This window comes from Pelophylax lessonae (genome assembly GCF_965119305.1).
Source record: "Pelophylax lessonae genome assembly, chromosome: 1".
In the NCBI taxonomy this organism is placed as follows: domain Eukaryota; kingdom Metazoa; phylum Chordata; class Amphibia; order Anura; family Ranidae; genus Pelophylax; species Pelophylax lessonae.
Window position 1 is genome coordinate 10,238,439 of NC_138768.1, and position 27,272 is coordinate 10,265,710.

The following is a 27,272-nucleotide window of genomic DNA, read 5'->3' on the forward strand; positions in this document are numbered from 1 at the left end:
CTGTTGGTTGATTTGGGTAAGAGGTTCTGCTGTGTCCCATCAATGGACTGATAAGGATGTTTTGGAATGTAGCTAAAAGTTTGTGAATTGCAGAAGATGTCTTCCCGGGATTATGGAAAGCAGATCACTGCTGTTGGGTTTCTCCTATTCTACATCACAAACAACATAAACATTTCCCAGCACACTTACCAGCCAGCCTGCAAAAACATAAAGCAAATTGTCCTGTCTAACATTTCACACTAAAAACAGAGGTTCTAGTTGATCACATTTGCAAATATATGTGTAAGCCACAGTGCCCATGCCAACGCTTCTCTGTATACTGCGAGCCTAAAGCCCCGTACACACGAGAAGAAATTCGGCCGGGAATTTTCGTCCGACGACCGATCTGCCGATTTTCGGCTTGTTAGTATGGTGCTTCCGACAACCGACTCCGACTTTTCGGCCGAAAAAATCCTGGTGTGCAGGCTATATAATTTTTGTCCACCATCAAAACACGTCTGATTTTCGTCTTATTAGTACAGATTTTGGTCGGGAAAAATTTGGTGGGGAAGAAGTGGTTAAGGGAAGGTTTGCCTGGAGGAAGCCCACCCTCCTTAAAGGAACAGGGATATAATGGACACCCAATGTGTCCCCGTGCCAAATTCTGCCGACAAGCTGTGCAGATAGGTGGCAACGAATCCAATCAGTAACTTGCCCTTGCAGTAAGGTGTGCATGGAAGGGATATACACATCACCTTTAAATTCTAAAACAACATGGCTGCCCTGGTTCTTCTCACAGAGTTTTTGGGGTGCCCAGTTCACATTATCATCACAACAAGCATTTCTCCAGATGTTACAAATTCTGACCGCAGATTAACACAGAAATTTTCTCTGATTGTGAGCTCCATCTTTTGGACATAATGAGGTATTTTTCCTGAAATATCTCCATCAGTGAAAATGTGGAAAACCCCATTTTGGACATTAGATGGAGCTGATGATCTTAGAAAATCACAATATGAAATAAATACGGTCAACATTCCTCACAGATGGGCAAATTCTGGTAACATTTGTTCAACTTTTAATTTTATTTAAAAACAGACCTCTAAGTGTTTGCGAAAGGTTACACCACAAAATGTACTCAGCCAATGAAAGGTAATGACTCCAATTTTATTTTTCTCCTGCTATCGATGGCCAACACGGTACAGCACTTCATCCATGTCTTTGGTGATCTCTGATCTCCTTATGAACTGTTTCTTACATGATGAAGATCAGCCATGGAGTATATCTGAGGTGTATATCAGGGTGTGCTTCTTCTCCACATGTCCACCAACATTCATATAGAAGACATTTCCCGCACTAATACACCTCGAGGGTTGTGTGGGATCCCTGATGTACAGGATGACAAGACTTCAGTCAGTAACAATTCCCTCACTCAGGACAGGAACGTGGCATCTCCCCCGTGCGGATCTCTGATGTCTGTAAAGATCTGACTTCTGTGAAAAACATTTACCACACTGAGGACAGGAATACGGCTTCTCCCCCGTGTGAGATTTCTGATGTAAGGAAAGACCAGACTTCCGTGAAAAAAATTTCCCGCATTCAGGACAGGAATACGGCTTTTCGCCCGTGTGAGATCGCTGATGTATGGAAAGACTAGACTTCTGTGAAAAACATTTCCAACACTCAGGACAGGTATATGGCTTCTCCCCCGTGTGAGATCTTTCATGTGTGTAAAGATAGGACTTCCGTGAAAAACATTTCCTGCATTCAGGACAAGAATACGGCTTCTCCCCTGTGTGTGATCTATGATGTTTGTAAAGATTAGACTTGTCTGAAAAACATTTCCCACACTCAGCACAGGAATATGGCTTCTCCCCCGTGTGAGACCGTTGATGTGTGACAAGATCTGATTTTTGTACAAAACATTTCCCGCACTCAGGACAGGAATGAGGCTTCTCACCTGTATGAGATCTTTTATGCACATAAAGATTGCATTTAGAATGGAAACACTTCCCGCACTCAGTACAGGAAAACCTCTTATCTGTTGGAAGGACAGCATTGTCCCTCACAGTCTCAGGTTCCTCAGGATAAGAGGAATACGATGGTCCGACACCGTCCCTCACAGTCTGAGGTTCCTCAGGATAAGAGGAATACGATGGTGCATCTACACTGTGTGGTCCTGGATGGACATTTGAGGTAGCCGGGTTTTCTCCTGGACTATACTGTGTGATGTCCTCATCTTCTACTTTACAGTCTGGAGACAAAGTGAGACAATCCTCTGAGGTTTTCCTCATCTCCCGTCCATCTACTAAAATAGAAATAAAAAGAATATTACCGGACATGAGCAGATTGGTTCCCCCTAAACCAGGACTCCGCCCACATCAGGCAGCTTTGTCTCTAAGGATTTTGTAATTTTACCTGTGACAGACCCAGCCAGGACAGAGGCTTTTGGAGGGGATTGCAAGTTGGCCTCTTGCCTATGGTCTATGGACCCTGACTTTTAAGAGAACACTACTCTTTGGGAGGTGTGTGCCCGGGGGTCTTGTTTCGGATTCAAGTACATGTCTCCACAGAACACACAGACTCTGGGAATCTATGCTCAGGATCCATATTTTGTGCCTCAATGCCCCACTATCAGCAATGACTACTTTAGACTTTAGAGAGGGAGTAGAGGGGGGAGGGGGGGGGGGAGAAAAAAGAGGAAAAAATAAAAAGGGGGAAAAACCAGAAAAGAAAAGAGGAACCAAGAAAGAAAAATCAAAATTTTTCTTTCTTGGTTCCCCTTTTCTGGTTTTTCCCCCTCTTTTCTCACCCCCTCTACCCCCTTCCTTCCTCCTTCCCCCTTTTTTCCTTCCCTTTCTCCCCTCTCCCCCCCCCTTTCCCCCCCCCCCCCCTCTTCTCCATACACAACAATATCTGATTTTTGCGAATGTTTTGACTTTTTTGATTTTTATACCAGTATACACCGTATCTAAGGTCTCCCATACTCGCCAGTGAGAGTGTTTGATGGTTCTGCTCCTTCTCTGAGCCTCCCCTTTTTCATCTGTGACCACAGGTGAGGTTATTATTTCTCCCCATACACACTGTAAACTCCTTACAAATTGGTAACATGTTTTCTCATTTACCTTTGTTTCATTCTTTAGATATTTTAAAAATCTATGTATTATATCCTCGTGAAGAAGCGGCCCAGTCCACGAAACATGGGGAGATGCTTCTGTTTTTTTCCATATCTGGAAATTGTATCACCTTAACCGTTTGCCGACCGCCGCAAGTACATATACTGCAGCGGTCAGCCCTGTCCAGGCAAAGTGACGTATATATACACGTCACTAGCCTGTCACCGGCTTGTGAGCCAATAGCGGGCGAGCACGCGCCCGCTGAGGCGCGCGCCCGCCCCGGCTCGTTCACTGAGGAGTCCGTGCGTGTAACCGGTGGACCCGATGTCCGCCGATCACACTGCGATCGTCGGTAGAGAGGGAGAAAAGCAGGCGGCTAATGTAAACAAGCCACCTGTCATTCTCCCCTGTGTAAAAATGGAGATCAGACGGTTCTACTATGTAGGACCGTTGATCTCTGTTTTTACAGTAGTAGCCACAGCCAATCACAGTTAGAAGCACGCCCCTAGGACACACTTAACCCCTCCCTCTCCAATACAGTTAACCCCCTTCCCTGCCAGTGTCATTTTTACAGTAACAGTGCATATGTATAGCACTGATTACTGCAGTAATGTCACTGGTAAACCCAAAAGTGTCAAAAATGTCAGTCAAGGGTCCGATCTGTCCGCCGCAATGTCGCAGTCCCGCAAAAAAAAAAAAAAAAAAAAAACGCAGATCGCCGCCATTACTAGTTAAAAAAAACACCAAAAATGACAAAAATCTTTCCCTTTGTTAGTAAACGCGATAACTTTTGCGCAAACCAATCAAAATACGCTTTTTGCAATTTTTTTTACCAAACATATGTAGCATAAAACAAATTGGCCAAAAATGTTAAAAAATTTTGATTTTTACATTTTTTTGGGGAATTTCATGTAAAAAAATGTGAAAAATATTGTTATTTTTGCAAAATTTACGCTCTTTTTTTGTTTATAGTGCATGATCAAAAAATCGCACATGTGATCAAATACCACCAAAAGAAAGCTCTGTTTGTGGGAAAAAAAGGACGTCAAATTCGTTTAGGTACAGTGTCGCACGACCGCGCAATTGTCCGTTAATGTCATGCAGTAAAAAATCGCAAAAAAAACCCTGGTCAGGAAGGGGGTAAAATCTACCGGGGCTTAAGTGGTTAAGTTGGCACTGTTATTGTCGACTTGTTTGTCAATATTTGTTGTAATGTGTCAAGTATTTGTACAATTTTTTATATATACTTAATAAAGATATCTTCCTTTTTAATATTTTTCTGTTCTCTATGATGTATTGGTACCCAAAAATCCATATCTAATTCCATTCCCTTTCCCCTGTTCCCAGTGTGGACCCCTCTATTTGGGGAGTATTTCCTTTCCCCATTTTTCAATTGTCTGGGTGGGCACTGAGTCATCTGGGTGGCTAGTTGTTTAATTAGCTTAATGTTTCTAGTATATGTTGGCTGTTCCTGTTTACATTTGTATTGTTAGGGTAATAGGATCAACCACTCACCTGATTGTGTGGTATAAAAATTCTGTGTGAGTTTTCAATAAAGAGTTCCAGTTCTCATCTAAGCTATTGTCGGCTACTCTCGGATGGTCAGCTATAATATCTGGTTCCTATGTCCAGACTGGAAGGAAGCAGTATACTGATGTAAGCACACAATCAGGGTGCTAGATGGTTCCGTCACACCACCCTCAAGGTAACTAGCAAATGAGCCCTCTGAATTTTCTACCAGTTAGTTTCCTATTTCAGGGACCTTAGTAAGAGAGTGAGGAAACAACGAGAACTGTCTTTTATAGGAGTGACAGTGATGAGGGGATTATAGGACGAGTGTCCCTTCCCCCTCTATCACTCATTGTCATCTTCCCAACCCAAGAAGTACTGCACTTCCTTATTTAGTCCATGATTTAATCATGAATAACAGCGTGGCTGAGCCCCACCAGAGGTCAGAGAGTGAGGATGGGGGGAGAACAACCAGGATGAACACTGGACTGATCCTGAAGACCGCCATCATTGGGTTATTGACTCCTGTACAACATAGAGTATATAGCGCAGGGGTCAGGAGTATGTAATGTATAACAGAGTATATAGTGCAGGGGTCAGGAGTATGTAATGTACAACATAGAGTATATAGTGCAGGGGTCAGGAGTATGTAATGTACAACATAGAGTATATAGTGCAGGGGTCAGGAGTCTGTAATGTACAACATAGAGTATATAGTGCAGGGGTCAGGAGTATGTAATGTACAATATAAATTATATAGTGTTAGGGTCAGGACTCACAATATTGGTATTCGGTAATCAGTGGAAGCTTAAGGCCTCCTTCACAACATAGTGCAGAGACGTCAGTGTTTGTGCACGTGTTCTGCGAGGGCACAAAAAAAACAATGGTTTTCTATGTTCCCTGTTCACACCACAACATGCAAATTCTTTCTATGCAGAAATCTGCAACCTGTATGCAGTTAACTGCACTGGAAAAAAACGGACATGACATCAACATTGGTGTGAATAGGGTGAATAACTGACATGCATGAAAACTGAGGTGAAACTGATATCTCTGCAAATGAAATATGTGTGGTTTTCCTTTCAGTTCCCATCAGTTTTCATGCACATATGGTGTGAACAAGCCCTAAATGTTTACATGAGACAAGTTGCAGCGGTCCCACATCGCTGCCTCTCATCTCCTGAGACTGCACTCAGTGACTTGGGTCTGAGACTATACAGACAAATCCCTCCACATCCAGCATATAACAGAACAAGTAACCCCAAAAGAAGTGCTCTATCAGTTCTTGTCATCCCAGATATGGGGCTTAAGACACATACCCCAGGTGCCTAGGTCTAGTATCTCCTATGGTGAAAATGAACATTTTGCAGCCAGTTGAATTTCAGAATCTCCATAAATCCAGTCTAGATACATAAATTCTGCAGCACAGAGAAGGAAGATTAACTAACTGTGGGGGGGCATGGCTTTTGAAATGACCATAGAGACCTGTGATCCTATATAGAAGGATCACAGGGGCTCTATGATGATCATTCCCGGGAGAAGAACAATCAGCTGTGTTTACAACAGCTGACCATCCGTTTCTCTCAGCGGGGAGCGATTGTGGGTGTCAGGCGGCAATCTGAGCCGCCTGCCTGCTGCTGAAAGCCGGCTTTCCCGCTGACAAGCGGGGGGCGGAAGCGCCGCTGGCGGCGCACACTCGCCACCTAGCCTCCTGCGCATTACCGACATATAGCTATGTCGGTTTGCCTAGAAGCGGTTGCCTGCCGCAGTGCGGCGGGTGGTTGTAAAGTGGTTAAGGGAAGAAGAGCTGTCCAAACCTGCCTGGCCCTATGTGAAAAAGTAATTGCCCCCACCCTGTTTCTAAATTATAAATGAACTGTGATTAACCACATTTTTTTGAAAGCTGAGTTAGGTTTCACTGGCCCCACCCAGGCCTGATTACTGCCAGACCCGTTGAATCAAAAAATCACTAAAATAGAAGTTGTATGACAAAGTGAAGCACGCTAAAAGATCTCCAAAAGCAACATATCATATCACCATCTAAAGAAATTCAAAAATGGATGAGAAACATTAACATTTATCAGACGGAAAAGGGCCACAAAGCCATTTCCAAGGCTTTGGGACTCCAGCAAACAATGCTGAGAGCCATTATCCACAAATGGATAAAACTTGGAGCAGTAGTGAACCTTCTCAAGAGTGATCCAGGAGGTCATAAAAGAACCCAGAACAACATCTAAAGAACTGCAGGCCTCACTTACACCAGGTAAGGTCAGTGTTGATGATTTAACAATAAGATAGAGACTGGACAAAAATGGCGTCAATGGGAAAGTTCCAAGGCCAAAGCCACTGCTGACCAAAACTAACACAAAGGCTCGTCCCACGTTTGCCAAAAAATATCTTGATTATCCCCAAAACTTTTGGGCAAATATTCTTTGGACTAATGAAAGGAATATTGAACTTTTTGAAAGGTGTGCCTCCCGTTACATATGGCATAAATCTCACACAGCATTTCATAAAAAGATCATACCAACAATCAGACATGGTGTTAGGGGGATGGTCTGGGGCTGGACAACTTGCAATAATTGATGGAACCATGAACTCTGCGCTCTACCAGAAAACTGTGAAGGAGAATGTTCGGCCATCAGTTCCTGACCTCAAGCTCAAGCGCACTTGGGTTATGCAGCAGGACAATGGTCCAAAGCACACCAGCAAGTCCACCTCTGAATGGCTCCCAAAACAAAATAAAATGAAGGTTTTGCAGTGGCCTAGTCAAAGTCTGGACCTAAACCTGACTGAGATGCTGTGGCATGACTTTGAACAGACTGTTCATGCTGGAAAACCCTCCAATGTGGCTAAATTACAACAGTTCTGCAAAGAAGAGTGCACCAAAATTCCTCCTAAGTGACTCATTGCCAGTTATCGCAAATGCTTGACTGCAGTTGTGGCACAACCAGTTATTAGGGTTAGGGGGCAATTACTTTTTCACAGAGGGCCAGGCAGATTTGGGCAGCTTTTTCCCTTAATAAATTAAATTATCATTTAAAAGCTGCATTTTGTATTTACTCGGGTTCTTTGTGTTAACATTTGTTTGATGATCTGAATCATTTAAGTGTGACAAATATGCAAAAAAGAAAAATCAGGAAGGGGGCAAATACTTTCTCACATCACTGTATGTAATGATGTAATGTAAAACAGAGTATATTGTGCAAGGGTCAGGAGTATGTAATGTACAACATAGAGTATATAGTGCAGGGGTCAGGAGTATGTAATGTACAACAGAGTATATAGTGCAGGGGTCAGGAGTATGTGATGTACAACATAGAGTATATAGTGCAGGGGTCAGGAATATGTAATGTACAACTAGGGCTGCAACTAACGATTATTTTCATAATCGATTAGTTGCCGATTATTTTTTCGATTAATCGGATAAAATTTAAAAAAAAACTCAATATGCCTTTTTTTTCATTTATTTAAAATAATAATGAACAAACAGAGTGTTACACACAAACTGCAGAAACAAAAACGTAAACTCTACAATTAACATTACACAACTATGCAAATTTTAGAAAGCAGTACAAAAACAACAAACATTCTGAAAAAAAGGTGGACTTGGACTATAACTGTTCAAGAAACTTTGCATTGGAATGTAAAAATGTCAACATGTCCACGTGGTCAGGGCTCAGGCTGGCTCTCTTTTTGGAAACGATGTTGCCTGCAGCAGAAAAGAGGCGCTCTGATGGAGTGGAGGTGCCTGGGATGCACAAGAAGGATTTTGCTAGTTTTGCCAAGGTAGGATATTTCTCTTGGTTACCCTTCCACCAATTCAAAGGGTTTCCCTCCTTGGCAAGTGGCTTCTCTGCAAAATAGGCCTGAACTTCATTCCTTACTTGCGTATGAATATCCTCTTCAAGTTCCCCCTCTTCCTCTTCACTGCTGCCCCCAGACTCAAGGAGTGAATCAAGTAGAGATGTTGAAGGCTCAGCAACTCTAGTTGCAGGCAAAGTGGTTGCTTGCTGCTGCATCTCCCTTCTTAAAGCAAGCGCCTCTGTCTGTACTTTTGCCTGTACATTAATAACTTGCTCTGGTGATAAAAATTTTAATCTTCTAAATCTTGGGTCCAGGGCAGAGGAAAGAATTACTGTGTTCGGGACCTGTTCGAAAAGAACCCCCTTCCATCTGCTTTGAAGCTGTTCTGTTGCAGTGGCTTGGAAGGTCTTCAGCGGAGATGATTCAAAAGAAGCACCTTCATTGGACCGCAACAGCCCCTTCACTAGTGCAGGCACAGATGATAGGGTAACATATTCTTGGCCACTCATGAATACAGTACAGCATTCAAAGGGCTTAAGAGCAGTGGAAAGTTCTTCAAGAATACTCCATTGGTCTGGTTTTAAGTCCAGATAATGTTTGCCCCTTTGTGTAACTGATGGGTCAGACAGAGTTGCAGTTACTGGCCACCTTTGTTCAATGAGTCTGTCAACCATATAGTAAGTGCTATTCCATCTTGTGCTTACATCTTGAAGAAGCTTGTGCTCAGGTGTACCCATTTGCTTCTGCTTCTCTTTTAATTTGCTGCTGGCTAGCTCACTTTTTTTAAAATGTTCAACTAGTCCTCTTGCAGCACTAACAGCTCTCTCAATTCCCGAATTCTTCAGAGCAGCACCGATCACCAGCTGCAAGGTGTGGCCAGTGCAGCGGATACTGGTCCAACCATGCGTGTCCTCCAGGATTTTGGCAGCAGCTACAATATTTGCACCGTTGTCATGGACAATGGCAATTATTTTCTGAGCTGGAATTTCAAATTTTGCAGCGACCTCCTCTAACCATTCTGCAATATTTGCTGCTGTATGTCTGTCTTCCAGAGGCATCGTAGTGAGGGAGATAGAAATCATCTTCCACCCCTCCCCTATGTAGTGGCATGTAATGCCAAGGAAAGCCTCAGTCGCTATGCTTGTCCGTATGTCCGCAGTAAAGGCAATTCTGCTTTCATTAGCGCTGATTGCATCCTTCACATTCTGAAGTGCGTCCTGGTACTTTCTCTCCACAAGTTTAGTAAAATGGGTTCTTGATGGAAGAGTATATCCAGGGTTCAGTACACTGATCAAGCTTTTAAATCCTCGGTCTTCAACCATGGACAGTGGCCACATGTCAGTGACTAGCATTTTCATAATTGAATCCGTTATAATTGCTGATTTTCTGGGAGTGCACGGAGGATTTAGCTGCACAAACTCTGTCATGGTGCGCGGTTTCTTTCTGCAATGAAAAATATATGAATGATAACTTAGTACAGTATGCAGGAAAAGCTATTTCTGTGTAACACAATATATCATTTAGGTTTAACTTACCGTCCTAATGTTTCGCCTTCCTCTGTGAAGCCCACGTGTTTCCGTTTCATGTGCTCGTGCATCATTGTTGTGCTTCCGTGCCATACAAGTTCCATCTTGCAAATTTTACAGGTGACCACCTTCTTTGCGTCATTTAAATTAAAATGCTCCCATGCCTTAGAAGACTTGGGTCGCACCCTTTTTTCTGCAGTCATTGTGTCAGCATCCTCCGCCATTTTTATAATGCGTTTTTTTTTTTTTGCAGCTAGAAGTTAAAAAACATTTCGGAGACTGAGTGCAATTTAGTTATGTAAAGTTAAAAAAAAACTATTCTTCAATATCTACATGCACTGCAGTGTTAAGTTGATGAATAACCCCCCGCCCCCCGGCAACACCAGTGATGGGGCACTGTCCCCCCCCCCCCTCGGCAACACTAGTGATGGGGCACTGTCCCCCCCCCCCGGCAACACCAGTGATGGGGCACTGTTCCCCCCCCCCCCCACGGCAACACCAGTGATGGGGCACTGTTCCCCCCCCCCCCCCACGGCAAAACCAGTGATGGGGCACTATTCCCCCCGGGCAACACCAGTGATGGGGCACTGTTCCCCGCCGGGCAACACCAGTGATGGGGCACTGTTTACTCTCCCCGGCAACACCAGTGATGGGGCACTGTTTACTCCCCCCGGCAACACCAGTGATGGGGCACTGTTTACTCCCCCCAGCAACACCAGTGATGGGGCACTGTTTATTCCCCCCGGGCAACACCAGTGATAGGGCAATGTTTACTCCGCCTGGGCAACACCAGTGATGGGGCACTGTTTACTCCCCCCGGGCAACACCAGTAATAGGGCACTGTTTACTCCGCCCGGGCAACACCAGTGATGGGGCACTGTTTACTCCGCCCGAGCAACACCAGTGATGGGGCACTGTTTACTCCGCCCGGGCAACACCAGTGATGGGGCACTGTTTACTCCCCCCGGTAACACCAGTGATGGGGCACTGTTTACTCCCCCCGGTAACACCAGTGATGGAGCATTGTGTGGGAATAAAATCAAGTAACATTTGCAGGGCACATAATGCTCCCAGTACTTTGAGTGCCGGTTCACACTTGTGCGGCTGCGGTGATCGCATGTAATTCGGAGCGCACTGCTCCTTCATTACATGCGATCTCATGTGCGGTGCAAATTTCAGCCATACACTTTGTATGGCTGAATTCGCACTGTATCCGCACCAAAGATGCACAGGAGGCATTTTTTGAGCCGCATCAAAATCGGATCGCTCAGTGGTTCACACTTGTGCGATCCGATTCTGTGCGATCTGTCAGATCGCACTGCAATATGCAATCAAACTGGGGGTGTCGTTAACTTTTAATTGACATTCCCTGCGTATCGCATATGGCAGTGTGAACTGCCAGATGTGCGGATGCGATGCGGGAACACGCTGCATATTCGCAGCATTCCCGCATCGCACAAGTGTGAACTGAGCCTTAAACCAAAACTTTTTTTTTTTTAATTAAGCTCCTATATACTGTAAATATAATAAACACTTATCTAGATAAAAGCGTTAATATTCCTTATAAGGTGCAGTGCAATATTATAATAGAAAAATAAGTGAATAAAACCATCCATGTCAGCCAGAGATATGAAATAGGGAGCATAGAAAGACCCCCTATATGTGCTATATGGACGTTTTTAATCACTTATTTTTCTATTATAATATTGCACTTTATAAGGAATATTAACTCTTATCTGAATAAACTTTTTATTGTTTGGCAGGGCTGCATTGCATGGACAGGAGTCACAGGACACTGTGACTGTAGCACTGTAATCTCGGGACACTCACGGACACGTGCTGCTGCTTCTGAGTTCTCTCGATCTGACTCACTGACTCCCTCACTGACGTCAGGAAATGGGCGGAGAGGAAAGGCAGAGAGGAAAGGAGGAGGGAGGGGGAGGTCACGGAAGTGCCGAGCAGTGAGACAGCAAGTGCAGCCGACGGCTTCACAGGAGAAAGGCAGCTAAAGTCAGGAATGCAGCGCAACTAATCGGAGGATCAACTAATCGATAATGACAATTGTTGACAACGATTGTAATTATCGATTTATTATCGATTTTGACGATTAGTTGTTTCAGCCCTATGTACAACATAGAGTATATATTGCAAGGGTCAGGAGTATGTAATGTACAACATAGAGCATAATGTGCAGGGGTCAGGAGAATGTAATATGCAAGATAAAACATATAGTGTAAGGGCCAGGACTCATAATTTTGGTATTCAGTAATCAGTGATAGAATAAATGTTCATTGGAGACAAGTTGCAGAGGTCCCACACCGCTGCCTCCCATCTCAGTGACTTGGGTCTGAGACTATACAGACATATCACAAATGTATTTTGCGTTAATGACTCACCTGTGCTGATCTCTGTAGGAGTGTCCTCCTCTATAAATGTCCCCGTTGTTCCATCCTCCTCCATAGACTGCTGATCATCCCTCACATACGTCTCTTCTTCTTCTGCTTTCACCTCAAATTCTATATCGATTGGATCTCCACTCTAAATCAGGAAAATGAGAGTAAATATCATCTGTAAAATATAAACTTTATTATTCTGACATCACATATAAAATCCACACATTATCTCTACAAATCCATGTTTTAGATGCTATGTCCCACCAACCTTGTAACAGTGAGGGATGGTGTGATTTTCCTGTGTGGAATCCCGGGAATACAGAGGACGGGGACATCTCTCTGGTGGGTTCCTGGTATTAGGTGGCTCCATCACTCCAAACTCCTCATCCTCCTCTTTATACTCTTCTTTAACAACGATGTTATAATCCCCAAAGTTTCCACTCTGAATATATAATAAAACATTCATTGTAACAAACATGCTGTGAATAAATCAGAACTACCAATAATTGTCAATCATCTACCTGATGATGGTGAGGGATGGTGTGACCTTCCTGTGTGGAATCCCGGGAATACAGAGGACGGGGACATCTCTCTGGTGGGTTCCTGTAGCTGGATGACTCCACCATGGTGTCCTGGTACAGATCTTTGTGTCCTTTTAGAAACTCTGACTCCTCCATCACCCCATACTCATCATCCTCCTCTTTTATCTCTTCTTTAACTTCAACTTTAGAATCTCTCAGGTTTCCACTCTGAATATATAATAAAAATGACATCAATGGTAACAATGCAGGTAATGTACAGATCCTAATGATACTATCAGTGATTGTTCCTCATCTACCTGATGATGGTGAGGGATGGTGTGACCTTCCTGTGTGGAATCCCGGGAATACAGAGGACGGGGACATCTCTCTGGTGGGTTCCCATTACTGGATCCATCTGTAGGAAACACACACACTGACTGAATACATTGTTTCTATGTGTTTATCAGATGATGGGGGATCTAGGTGGAGCCTCCGTACTGCTCTCTCCTTTACAATAAAGTCTCCTCTTACCCGGTGATGTGAGGGGCGGCTGATTCTCCATCATGACGTCCTTGTAGAGATCCTTGTGTCCTTCTAAATACTCCCACTCCTCCATGGAGAAATAGACAGTGACATCCTGACACCTTATAGGAACCTGACACACACAATGATACAGTCACCATCCAGACACATCTCTTGTCTGTTACTGGATAATGTCCCAGAATTCCCAGCACCGCTCACCTCTCCTCGATGATCTCTCTGGGGACTTCTTGAATCTTCTTTATATTTCTCTATTCAAGGAGGGAGGTGGAGGCAATGTGATGGTCATATGATCACCAGACTTCACAGGAGGAAAATTCTAGATCTGAACACAAATAGTAAAATCAAATGATATTCCCAGAATCCTCCTCACCTCTCCGGTCAGCTCTCTATTTATTAAATCCTCACTTCAGACTGAGGTATAATTTACCCACACAGGACCCCCACACTACGCAGGTTAAAAGCTTGTTGCAGGCATTCTGATATCATTACATACTACACAGGACTGACAGACAACAGATCCACTTTGCAAGTGAGGATTCCAAGGGTCCACCCACATCCTAAGAGCATCAGAAAAAAAGAGCCAGGTGGAGGGACATTGGGAGAACGAGCTGTGAGGACAGTGTGATGTCATAGGACATATAGACTCTGGATGAAGGGACATTTGGATTGGGAGATTTGAGGGGTCCTCTATAGGAGGCTCCCTTGCAAACCAAATCATTGTTCCTGGGTGCGTCCTACCTCTCCTAAACTGAAGAATGGAATTTGACCTTTACCATACAGAAATCTGTCAGGAATGTGTGAAAGTAAGCAAGTGACATGGGGAGGAACGAAGTGTAAATAGCAGACAATTTTCTCCAGAGCCCCTAATGGTGGGGATGGATTTTGCTGTGTTCTGATGCCAAATTTCCACCCCCCAGGATCACAGCAGGTGTGGAGAAAAGCTGTGTAAGAGGATATGGAGGAGAGATGAGGAGGAGATCCAGGAATCAGGATAAAGGTCAGGACAAGCAACAGACGAGCGCATCCAAGAGATGAAGCCGGGGACACTACACAGAAAATCAATCCAAGGAAACAACAGGCAGGACGAGGAATAGCAAGAAGAAGCTCAGAGACAAATGAAAATATTGCTCAGCCTATGGGAGATTATCTCAGCATGACTTACATAATGAAGGAGATGAGGGGGAGGGGAGGAAGTCACTTATGGTGACCATAGATACATAAAAATTTAGCTGGTTCAGCAGGGATCGGTCACATTTCCACCCATGTGTAGTTGTGAAGGAATGTGATGAACACTTGTGAATTAAGCAAAATGTCTATTTTTCTATGTGTATTTTTTCTGTACATGTACATATCTTTTTCCTGTCTTCCTTACTCAAAATGGCCGTTACTAGATACCCCCACCACCGACAATGGAATGTTAGAAGAAAGATGGAGCCTTGGCACAGTGCTTTCAAGAGAAGATAACATTCATAAACTGAAAGGGGACTACCTTATAATGGACATGACTAATCAGAAAGCTGCAAATAATCAGTATTATGCTAATATTATGCTTATGACGTACTAACATATGACACCGCCTACTAACTATATAATAGGCTGTCCATTAGGAATAAACAGGAAGTATCATTTACCTGAACAATGTGTGTCAGTCTATGATATCCCCGTGCATGCACTCTAATTACCTATCTAATCAGATCCAGCAGCAAGAAATCTATTTTAAACCTGATTGAGGTTCGCAAACCATTACAGTCACTTAAGGTGACCATAGATACATGGAAATTCAGTTGGTTCAGCAGGGATCTGTCACATTTCCATCCATGTGTAGTCACTGTCGGATAAAAGTCACTCGATCAGCGGCTGCAGCCAATAGCTTCATCACTAATCTGTGTATTCTGAGTGCGGAGGAGCACCCCCCCATTGTCAGAATACAATCGTGCAGAGGGGATAGGGTTGCCACCTCATCCCTTTAATCCAGGACACATATAAATTAGACAGGTTCTGAGGCTAATATTATGCACATAAGGCACTAGGTGAGTTTAACCACCTCCCACCCGGGCCATTGTACATATACGGCCAGGTGGGAGTCTCGTCCTTCTGATCGGACGTTCCAGAACGTCCTTCAGAAGGAGCGAGATCGTGCCGCCGCGGGCACGCGCAGCGGCGCAATCTCAATGTGCCTGTGTCCCTCGGACACAGAGCAACAAGATGCGGCAGGAGGGCCCTGTGATTGGCCCTCCTGATCACATGACGGCTGTGTCCAATCACAGCCGTCATGTAATGTAAACATAGCCGATGTAACGGGTTTGATCTCCTCTCCTCCTGACAGATCCTGTCAGTGAGGAGAAGAAGAGGAGAGGATCGGTGCTGCAGCTGGGGTGATCAGTGAGTATTTCTAATTACTCACTGATCACAGGGGGGGTCTGTGCTGGTAATCAGAACATGGATTACCAGTGCAGCCCTGGGGGGAGGGGGTGCCACTAGAGCCACCAGGGATGCCCACCCATGACAACCAGGGATGCCCACCATGGCCACCAGGGATGGCAAACAGGGCTCAGAGAGCCTGCCAGTGGTGCCCCCATCAGTGCTGCCCACCAATGCCATCTATCAGTGCCGCCCACCAGTGCCCGTTATTGCCATCTATCAGTGCTGCCCACCAGTGCCCATTATTGCCCACCAGTGCTTCCTATCAGTGCCCATCATTCCCCCCAGCAGTGCTGATCAGTGCCACCTATTAGTGCCCATCAGTGCCGCCTATCAGTCCCCATCAGTGCTGCCTATCAGTGCCCATCAGCGCTGCCTATCAGTGCCCACCAATGCTGCCTATCAGTGCTATCTATCAGTGCCACATATCAGTGCCCATCAGTGCTGCATATCAGTGCCTGTCAGTGCGGCGTCATCTGTGCTCATCAGTGCAGGAAAAAACTTATCTATTTACAAAATTTTATAACCTAAACAAAAAAAACTTTTTTTTTTTTTTTTCGAACTTTTCGGTCTTTTTTTATTTGTGCACCAAAAAAGAAAAAACCTGGCAGTGATCAAATACCACTAAAAGAAAGCTCTATGTGTGGGGAAAAAATGACACAAATTTGGTTTAGGTACAGTGTTGCATGACCGCGCAATTGTCATTCAAAATGCAACAGCGCTAAAAGCTGAAAATTGGTCTGGGAAGGAAGGGGGTTTAATTGCCCAGTATTGAGGTAGTTAAAGAAGTGTTCCAGCTGTGGAAAAAAAAAATTAAAGTCAGCAGCTACAAATACTTTACAAATCCTGTAGCTGCTGACTTTTAATATATAGACATTTACCTGTCCAGGGAGCCCATGATGTCGGCACCCCAGACAATTTTTGGATCGGCTGCTGGGTGCTGCCGCCACCATTCACTCTAAGGCAAACCGGCAATGAAAACAACAAGAGAAGGGCGCACCGACCTTGTGCATTACCACTTAAAAGTTTATTAAAATCAAAGAAGGGTAGCGTACAATATACTCACAAACGTAGCATATGAACAAGCATATAGGAAATGGGCACCGCTCGCTTCCAGGACACTTCTCTACTGCTGGATAGCGTGATGGCGTCCTCAAACCCTGATGTGGCTCAGGTTTTGAGGACGCCATCACGCTATCCAGCAGTAGAGAAGTGTCCCGGAAGCGAGCGGTGCCCATTTCCTATATGCTTGTTCATATGCTACGTTTGTGAGTATATTGTACGCTACCCTTCTTTGATTTTAATAAAGTTTTAAGTGGTAATGCACAAGGTCGGTGCGCCCTTCTCTTGTTGTTTTCTTGTAGTGCCTTTTGGATACCCTTGGTCCTGAGGGGGCAGCAAGACCACTTCATTTGTGTCATAAACCCGCCTAAAAGATTCACCTTCCCACATACCACTCCAGCGCAGGAGAGATATTGTTGTTTTTTGGAAACCGGCAATGAAGCCTTTCGGCTTCACAGCCGGGTTCCCTACTGCGCATGTGCAAAGCGTGCTGCACATTCTCATTGGCTGGGCGGGAAGGAGAAAGGGGATGGAACTTCTGAGGGACGGCGCCATGGCGCTGTTTTCCAGAAGCGGGGAAGGGTACCTGTCAAAACCAGGTACCCACCCCCCCCTACCCCTGAAAGGTGCCAAATGTGGCACCGGAGGGGGGAGAAAGCAGATGAGCAGAAGTTCCACTTTTGGGTGGAACTCCGCTTTAATTATCACCTTAATCAGCCACAGAACCTGTGTAATAATATGTGTCCTGGGTTACAGGAATTAGGTGACCACCCTTAGTGGGGAGGATTATTCCCATACCCCTCCAATGTGTGGATGGGGGAATTGGTTCAGTTTCTTCACTTAACCTCGCTTGTTGAATGATAAAACTGAACCATGTATGGCCAGCTTTAGAAGCAAGATATATTATTCATCAACTGATCCCCCCTGAAAGGGTTTATCTGCGTATTACCTCCTCTGCCGCCAGGTCCTGCTTTGTCTTCTCTCTACGGCCTACCAACAGGAACTTCCTGTCTTTACCTGGCACCACTTCCTGTCTGTATCTGACATCACTTCCTGTCTGTATTCCATAGAGACTTCCTGTCTGTGTAGCATGAGATCAACACCTTGTGGAGCTCAGAGGAACTGCAGCCCTGAGAATTGTTTGGTAGTGTGAACACGGCCTTGTGCTGTGTGTATGTACTGTATATCCTTCCCCTTCCTCTCCTCCCTGAGTGTGTATGAAGAGGTGGTCAGAGGAGGAAGCCGAGTCTAGGAGGGAGGCTGACAGAAAGCACAGCAGACTTGCAGGAGTGAGCGAGGAGGATACAGTTCCTTCGCCATCGGAGGTGAGGAGAGTGTGAAGGATGTTTGTGACTCTGGTAGCTGAAAAGCTGGGAGTCATATTGCTCTGGTGAGTGGGGAAGCACTACTAAGGGGGCGCCCTCCCCATCACGTGTGTAAGAGGTGGAAGGAGGCGTGGCTACTATACAGCTGGCACAGTTTGGAGCACGGAGAACTTTCTCACCTTATCAACTTTTCATTTATTTGTGGACTTTTTTAGAGCAAAGTATATTAATTGAAGTAGATGCAAAGTGGAAGCAGTGGACTTGCAGAGAACACTATATTAAACACAGAATATTTTATAATTACATGAATTTGCACAGGATTTTAGTTTATTTAATATAGCAGTAAATATTATGGGATGAACGAAGTAGATGTAAAGTGGAAGCAGTGGATTTGCAGGGAAGAGCATCTTGAGCGCAAAGCACTTTATGTTGTATATGAATTTGCACATGGTTCAGTTTACTTAATTTATTGATAAACACCATAAGATCAATGAAGTAGGTGTAAAGTGGAAGCAGTAGATCCGCAGAGAATATTATTTTGAGCCTCTAGCACTTTATATATGAATGTATCCACATATTTTAGTGTATTTGTGATAATTTATGTGCACACACAATAGGACATCGCTGTGACACGCTCTTCTAGTTGATAAAGGGAATACTTACCTTTGTTACAGCAGCAGTCCGGTAGAAGTTATTTTTGTAGGTATTTGAGTTATTACACATAGCGCGGGTTTTTTTCCATTTATATTGGTGACATAATTGCCTAAATCTGGGGATCAGGAGCCATTTCCACCCTTTACTCTCGGCTGAGGTTCTTTGTATCCATACAACAGATGTTCTACATGACTAAATCTGCAATCATTTTACTGCAAAATCAAAGGCACCAAAATTTCTCCCACCGAGCAGTAATATATTTCTATCCCCCTTGGTGGGAGTGGAGATGACCCATCTATAAGGATATACAGTACATACACACACAGCACAAGACCGGTGTTGTAAAATTTTGTCGGACCCGTGAAAAAATCGGACCTCGTCACTTCCGGTGATAGAGCATCACAAAACAGCGGATGGGAGTCATTCGTGCGCATGCGCAGAAGACATTTTTCGAGGTTTGGCAAAATTATAACAGAGAGCGGACAGCTGATTGAGAGGAGGCGGGGCTGAGGTGCGACGGAGGACGGAGGACACATATGCAGAGCTGGTGGTGGATGAGGCGGGACGGAGGTGCGGCCGTGTAATATATGCAGGACTTTAGCGACTCCTTCTGTTTTATTATCTTTAGCAATTATCGTATTATTTATCCTTAGGATTTCATTACATTTAGTATTTCTTATTTTGTATTATATAAATAGTAAATGTAATGAAATCCTAAGGATAAATAATACGATAATTGCTAAAGATAATAAAACAAGGAGTCGCTAAAGTCCTGCATTTATTACACGGCCGCACCTCCGTCCCGCCTCCTCTCCCGCCTCCTCTATTCAGCTCTGCAGATGACGCAGCGGTGTCTTCCGTCCCACCTCAGCCCCGCCTCCTCTCATTCAGCTGCCCGCTATGTCTTATAAGTTTACCAAACCAAGATAATGTCTTATGCGCATGCGCACTTGAGACTCCTATCACCGGAAGTGACGAGGTCCGATTTTTTCACGGGTCCGAGAAAATTTTAGAACACCGGGTTCACACTACAAGAGATTTCTCGGGGCTGCAGTTCCTCTGAGCTCCACAAGGTGATGATCTCACTTCTACCCAGACAGGAAGTCTCTATGAAATACAGACAGGAAGTGATGTCAGGTACATATAGGAAGTTCCGGGTGAGAGGTGAGTTGGGAGGAAGTAGAGAGGAGACATTGCTGGAAGTGGCAGCAGAGGAAGTAATAAGATATTATTTTCTATTTATTTAAAATTTTTATTGGAATTTTAATTTAACAATTTCAACAATAATATTTACCTCCCTGTCATGTCCGTCCTCTTCCTCCATAGTCACTGTGATGATGATACACACATATATAGTGTGCAAACCTAGATTAACCCCTTCAGGGGATCAGTTGATGAATAATATATCTTCCTTCCAAAGCTGGCCATACATGGTTCAGTTTTATTGTTCAGCCAGCGGGATGAGTAAAAAAAATGAACCGATTCCCCCATCCACACATTGGAGGGGGATGGGGGAATCCTCCCTGCTACACTATTGTATTGTGACAATGGGGGTGCTCCTCCGCTCTCAGAATACACAGATCAGTGATGAAGCTATTGGCTGAAGCCGCTGATCAACTGACTTTTATCCGGCAGTGACCACACATGGATGGAAATGTGACCGATCCCTGCTGAACCAGCTGAATTTCCATGTCTGGTCACCTTAAGTGACTTCCTCCCCTCCCCCTCATCTCATTCATTATGTAAGTCATGCTGAGATAATCTCCCATTGGCTGAGCAATATTCTCATTTGTCTCTGAGCTCCTTCTTGCTAATCCTCGTCCTGCCTGTTGTTTCCTTGGATTGATTTTCTGTGTAGTGAGCAGTGGCGGCCGGTGCGTCGGGAGTGCAGGGGCGCCGCCCTCCCTATCAATGCGTCCGGCCCCCTAATCTACATGCGGGGCGCCGGACGCATGGAGTTCAATGGGGTTTTTATTTTTGTCACCTGATTAGAGCCAGAGGCTCTAACAGGCTTCAGCAAAGGGTGAACCCGGGGCGCAAAGCAGTGCGCCCAAGCCCACCCATTGTGTGACAATAGCGAATTAAAATTCGCTATTGTCACACGGATCCTCCTCCTGGCCAATCAGGAAGCTGATCCGATACGCGCTTTCTGATTGGCTGAAAGGCAAACCCCATGCCATTGGCCGAGGAGGAGGCGGGAGGACTGAGGACTCGAGGAGATGGCAGGGGACTGAAGAGAAGCCGCCGCTACAGGTAAGTGCACTGGTCTGGGGGGGGGGGGCTTGGCACGCTGTTCAGTCTGCATTGAAAGGGGGCATGCTGGCATCTCTGCATTGAAAGGGGGCACGCTGGCATCTCTGCATTGAAAGGGGGCACGATGGCATCTCTGCATTGAAAGGGGGCACGATGGCATCTCTGCATTGAAAGGGGGCACAATGGCATCTCTGCATTGAAAGGGGGCACGCTGGCATCTCTGCATTGAATGGGGGCACGGTGATCTCTGCATTGAAAGGGGGCACGCTGGTATCTCTGCATTGAAAGAGGGCACGCTGGCATCTCTGCATTGAAAGGGGGCATGCTAGTCTCTGTGCATTTAAAGGGGGCACGCTGGTCTCTGTGCATTGAATGGGGGCACGCTGGTCTTTGTGCATTGTAAGGGGGCATGCTGGCATCTCTGCATTGAAAGGGGGCACGATGATCTCTGCATTGAAGGGGGCCACGCTGGTATCTCTGCATTGAAAGGGGGCACGCTGGCATCTCTGCATTGAATGGGGGCACGGTGATCTCTGCATTGAAAGGGGGCACGCTGGCATCTCTGCATTGAAAGGGGGCACGCTGATCTCTGTGCATTGAAAGGGGGCACGCTGGTCACTGCATTGAAAGGGGGCACGCTGATCTCTGTGCATTGAAAGGGGGCACGCTGGTCACTGTGCATTGAAAGGGGGCACGCTGGTCTCTGTGCATTGAAAGGGGGCACGCTGGTCTCTGTGCATTGAAAGGGGGCACGCTGGTCCCTGTGCATTGAAAGGGTGCACGCTGGTCCCTGTGCATTGAAAGGAGGCACGCTGGTCCCTGTGCATTGAAAGGGGGCACGCTGGTCCCTGTGCATTGAAAGGGGGCACGCTGGTCCCTGTGCATTGAAAGGGGGCACGCAGGTCCCTGTGCATTGAAAGGGGGCACGCAGGTCCCTGTGCATTGAAAGGGGGCACGCAGGTCCCTGTGCATTGAAAGGGGGCACGCAGGTCCCTGTGCATTGAAAGGGGGCACGCTGGTCCCTGTGCATTGAAAGGGGGCACGCTGGTCTCTGTGCATTGAAAGGGGGCACGCTATGCCTTAATTACTGAAGGCCCCTTTCACACTTTTGTACAGCGATTTTTGCCACAAAGCAATGCCTATTACATATTTCTGTTTGCACCACCCCAAAAATTTTGAGCACCAGCCGCCACTGGTAGTGAGTGACCCCGGCTTCATCTCTTGGATGCGCTCGTCTGTTGCTTGCCCTGATCTTTTTCCTGATTCCTGGATCTCCTCCTCATCTCTCCTCCATATCCTTTTACTTAGCTTTTCTCCACACCTGCAGTGATCCTGGGGGGGGGGGGGGAAACTTGGCACCAGCGTACAGCAAAATCCATCCTCACCATTAGGGGCTCTGTAGAAAATTGTCTGGTATTTACACTCCATTCCTCCGCACGTCACCTGCTCACATGAGCGCTTACTTTCACATGTTTCTGACAGATTTCTGTATGGTAAAGGTCAAAGTTCACTCTTTATTTTAGGAGAAGTGGGAGGCACCCAGGAACAATGATTTGGTTTGCATGGGAGCCTTGTATAGAGGACCCCTCAAATCTTCCCTTCCAAATGTCCCTCCATGCAGAGTCTATATGTCCTATGACATCACACTGACCTCACAGCTCCTCCCCTAATGTCCCTCCATCTGGCCTTTTTTTTCTCATCCTCTTAAGATGTGGGCGGACCCTTGGCATCCACATTAGCAAAGTAGATCTGTTGGTCCTGTATGTATGTAATGATGTCAGAATGCCTGCAACAAGCTTTGAACCTGCAGAGTGTGGGGGTCCTTTATGGGTAAAGTGGGGCTTTAATCAAGTCGAAACCTAAATAATGAGGTGAGGAGGATTCTGGGAATTTAATTTGATTTTACTATTTGTGTTCAGATCTGGAGTTTTCCTCCTGAGAAGTCTGGAGATCATATGACCATCACATTGCCTCCACCTCCCTCCCTAATAGAATAGAGAAATACAAATAAGATTTGAGAAGTCACCAGAGAGATCATCGAGGAGAGGTGAGCGGTGCTGGGAATTCTGGGACATTATCCAGTAACAGACAAGGGATGTGTCTGGATGGTGACTGTATCATTGTGTGTGTCAGGTTCCTATAAGGTGTCAGGATGTCACTGTCTATTTCTCCATGGAGGAGTGGGAGTATTTAGAAGGACACAAGGATCTCTACAAGGACGTCATGATGGAGAATCAGCCGCCCCTCACATCACCGGGTAAGAGGAGACTTTATTGTAAAGGAGAGAGCAGTACGGAGGCTCCACCTAAATCCCTCATCATCTGATAAACACATAGAAACAATGTATTCAGTCAGTGTGTGTGTTTCCTACAGATGGATCCAGTAATGGGAACCCACCAGAGAGATGTCCCTGTCCTCTGTATTCCCGGGATTCCACACAGGAAGGTCACACCATCCCTCACCATCATCAGGTAGAGGAGGAACAATCACTGATACTATTATTAGGATCTGTACATTATCTGCATTGTTACCATTGATGTCATTTTTATTATATATTCAGAGTGGAAACCTGAGAAATTCTAAAATTGAAGTTAAAGAAGAGATAAAAGAGGAGGATGATGAGGATGGGGTGATGGAGAAGTCAGATTTTCTAAATGGACACAAAGATCTGTACCAGGACACCATGGTGGAGTCATCCAGCTACAGAAACCCACCAGAGAGATGTCCCCATCCTCTGTATTCCCGGGATTCCACACAGGAAGGTCACACCATCCCTCACCATCATCAGGTAGATGATTGACAATTATTGGTAGGTCTGATTTATACACAGCATGTTTGTTACAATGAATGTTTTATTATATATTCAGAGTGGAAACCTCGGGGATGATAATATTGTTGTTAAAGAAGAGTATAAAGAGGAGGATGAGGAGTACGGAGTGATGGAGGAGTTTTCAGAAGGGCACAAGGATATGATGGAGTCACCTAATACCAGGAACCCACCAAAGAGATGTCCCTGTCCTCTGAATTCCCGGGATTCCACACAGGAAGGTCACACCATCCCTCACTGTTACAAGGTTGGTGGGACGGAGCTTATAAAACACACACTCATGGAGACAATGTGTGGATTTTTTATGTGATGTCATAATAATATAGCTTATATTTTACAGATGCTATTTTCCCATTTTCTTGATTTAGAGTGGAGATCCAATTGATATAGAGTTTGAGGTGAAAGCAGAAGAAGAAGAGAGTTATGTGAGAGATGATCAGCAGTCTATGGAGGAGGATGGAATAACGGGGACATTTATAGAGGAGGACACTCCTACAGAGATCAGCACAGGTGGGTCATCAACACAAAATACATTCCTTCACCCATACTGCTCACTGATTGGTCCAGAGTAGGATAAGGACTTAGTGATATCGGCCTGTAATACCCTGGTAACTTTCCTGAGCTGTGATCTCTGTCATGTATTCCTGTATTTCTCTCAGATAATCTTCCTTCTCTGTGCTGCAGACACAATTTATGTATCTAGACTGGATTTATGGAGATTCTGGGGTTCAGCTGGCAGAAAAATGTTCATTTTCACCATTGGCGTTACTAGATCTAGGCACCTGGGGTATGTACTTTGGGTCTTCTGCCCCATTCCCAGGTCTAGTAAGATCTATAAACAAGCAAAAAATTTGGGGGAGCATACCCATGTATTTCTAAAGCTGGTGCAGCTATGAACCAAGAGACATGTATATTAAAAAAGAATAGTGCACACATGCAAAAGAAATTACTACCAAATTTGAAGACAATCCATAAATAAAAATGGGGATTTGGTCCCACCATATGACCATATCGTGCTCAAGCCCACCACTACGTCAAAGTACCCCATTATCAGTGGGTCCTACACTATCCATGAAAAGGAGATGAATCCAGCCTTTTCAGTGTCCACTATCAAGTAGATATAGGAGGAGTCCTTTGTAGTGCATTTGCACATCTCTCCCAGCAAGGAGTATTATCTCCAAGGGTTAGAAAGGCTGGATTCATCTCTTTTTCATGGATAGTGTAGGACCCACTGATAATGGGGTACTTTGACGTAGTGGTGGGCTTGAGCACTATATGGCCATATGGTGGGACCAAATCCCCATTTTTATTTATGGATTGTCTTCAAATTTGGTAGTCATTTCTTTTGCATGTATGCGCTATTCTTTTTTAATATGCATGTCGCTTGGTTCCTAGCTGCACCAGCTTTAGAAATACATGGGTATGCTCCCCCAAATTTTTTGCTTGTTTAGTATTCGGTCTGACCAGACTACCGAGGTTGAGCACCCCACCCCCCACACACACCTGTACTCTATCAGTGTCCACTATCAAGTAGATATAGGAGGAGTCCCCTGTAGTGCATTTGCACATTTTTCCCAGCAAGGAGTATTATCTTCAAGGGTTAGAAAGGCTGGATTCATCTCTTTTTCATGGATAGTGTAGGACCCACTGACAATGGGGTACTTTGACGTAGTGGTGGGCTTGAGCACTATATGGCCATATGGTGGGACCAAATCCCCATTTTTATTCATGGATTGTCTTCAAATTTGGTAGTAATTTCTTTTGCATGTGTGCGCTATTCTTTTTTAATATACTAGTAAGATCTATGACAGAACAATTCTCCTGGGGTTACTTGCTCTGTTGTCTGCTGGCTGTGCGGGGTGGAGGGATATGTCTGTATAGTCTCACACCCAAGTCATTGAGAGTCTCAGGAGATGGGAGGCAGCGGTGTGGGATCTGTTCAACATTTAGAGTGGTTGTAAGTTCTTCCATATACCCAGTGAAGTGACTGGCCTCAGATGATACACAGAGATGAAACAAATACTCCTACATAAGTTGTACCCCTTTATCTGCATTCCTCTCTCTTCTCTTCTTCTGTTCAAAGTCCAGAATTTAGACAGTTTGTCTGAGCAGTCAGAAAAAAGGGGATGGGGATCTGAAGTTACAGCTTGTCTTAAATAGGGGCTACTATGTTATTTTAGTTTTTGGCTGGGCTGTACTCAGACTGATTGTTCAGTTTTTCGCCTGGTTTTTACCTAAGCTTAAAGCGGAGTTCCGGCCTCGGGGTTGAATTTTAGATAAAAATACCCCGGGACAGTCAGGGCTAGTACATTCCACAATGGATAGCCTCTGAACTGTCCCAGGTCGCACTTACCTTTTAGAAGAAATACTTACTTTGAAAATTTCTTCCCCAGCGCTGCCATCTCAGGTGTGGGCAGCTGAAGCCAGCGCGTCCTCTTCTGCGTCCTCTTCTGTGACGTCGGAGTCCCAGAATGCCCAACACCGGCCCCGCTTGTCACTTCCGGTGCAGGCGCGGCATCCCTGCACTGCTTCTGGGCATGCCCAAAAGCTGTTTAGCAGGGAATGCCGCACCTGCACCGGAAGTGACGAGCGGGGCCGGTACAGGCGCATTGACTCCTGGGAGCGATGACGTTCAGCTCCCAGGAGTCATCGCAAGCCGGAAGAGACGGCGCGGGCAGCGGCCGCAGAGGGAGGAAGTTGAAGGAAGGTGAGTATATTTTCTTCTATAGCAAGGTAAGTGAACAGAAAAAAAAATCGGGAGCATCAATTTCTTTTTCAGGTGACCCTGCCCAAAATCTATTTTTTCGATTTTTGAGGCCGGAACTCCGCTTTAAGCTGAGTTGTGTGGCCTGTAGATGTCACCGCTATCACTGGACATAGTATGACATTTTACCAACCACATTTTACCAACCAAACTAAAATTATATTAAACCCATAACTAAAAATGTCATACATTGCAGCTTACCAATCATTAGATGTGGTGGCTGCATTACTTTTCTTTTTAAGGCCCCTTTCACATATACGGTCCGTTCAGATCCGCCTGTTTTCAGGCGGATCTGAACGGATGCCCCATGCATCCCTATGGGGCAGCGGGTGTCAGCAGAGACATGTCCGCTGACATCCGATCCGATCCTGTCCGTCAAATCCGGACGGATAGAAACCCGGAGACGGAGCTGTCATTCGCCTGCTCAGCGGGGATCGGCCGATAGGTCCACCGCTGGGCAAAACGGAGTCCGTCGGGGGAACGAACAGTGTGAAAGGAGCCTAAGGCTTTTTCCCCTGTTTTCACCTTCTGTAGTAGAATGCCCCCACTCTGGAGACAGCAGCATTATCAGT

General features: G+C 45.3%; 4 protein-coding genes across 4 annotated transcripts in view; 2 read left to right on the forward strand and 2 right to left on the reverse strand.

The window, feature by feature from the left end:
* LOC309563394 (uncharacterized protein) overlaps positions 1–27,272 on the forward strand; it is a gene marked incomplete at its 3' end in the record, with an annotated part of 732,657 nt that overhangs the window by 457,411 nt on the left and 247,974 nt on the right. Inside the window, exon 14 of the mRNA XM_082267788.1 lies at positions 23,670–23,897. Coding sequence (XP_082123914.1) covers positions 23,670–23,897 — 228 coding nt within the window. The remainder of the gene's footprint in view (positions 1–23,669; positions 23,898–27,272) is intronic.
* The window catches only part of LOC309563383 (uncharacterized protein), a 797,887-nt gene that overhangs the window by 424,729 nt on the left and 345,886 nt on the right, over positions 1–27,272 (reverse strand). The gene's annotated exons all lie outside the window — the stretch shown is intronic.
* The window catches only part of LOC309568028 (uncharacterized protein), a gene marked incomplete at its 5' end in the record, with an annotated part of 253,557 nt that continues 226,969 nt past the window's right edge, over positions 685–27,272 (reverse strand). Inside the window, one exon of the mRNA XM_082273602.1 lies at positions 685–1,335. The remainder of the gene's footprint in view (positions 1,336–27,272) is intronic.
* Positions 24,680–27,272, forward strand: part of LOC309567996 (uncharacterized protein) — a gene marked incomplete at its 5' end in the record, with an annotated part of 28,107 nt that continues 25,514 nt past the window's right edge. Inside the window, one exon of the mRNA XM_082273553.1 lies at positions 24,680–24,723. Within this exon, the coding sequence (XP_082129679.1) occupies positions 24,680–24,723 (44 nt within the window). The remainder of the gene's footprint in view (positions 24,724–27,272) is intronic.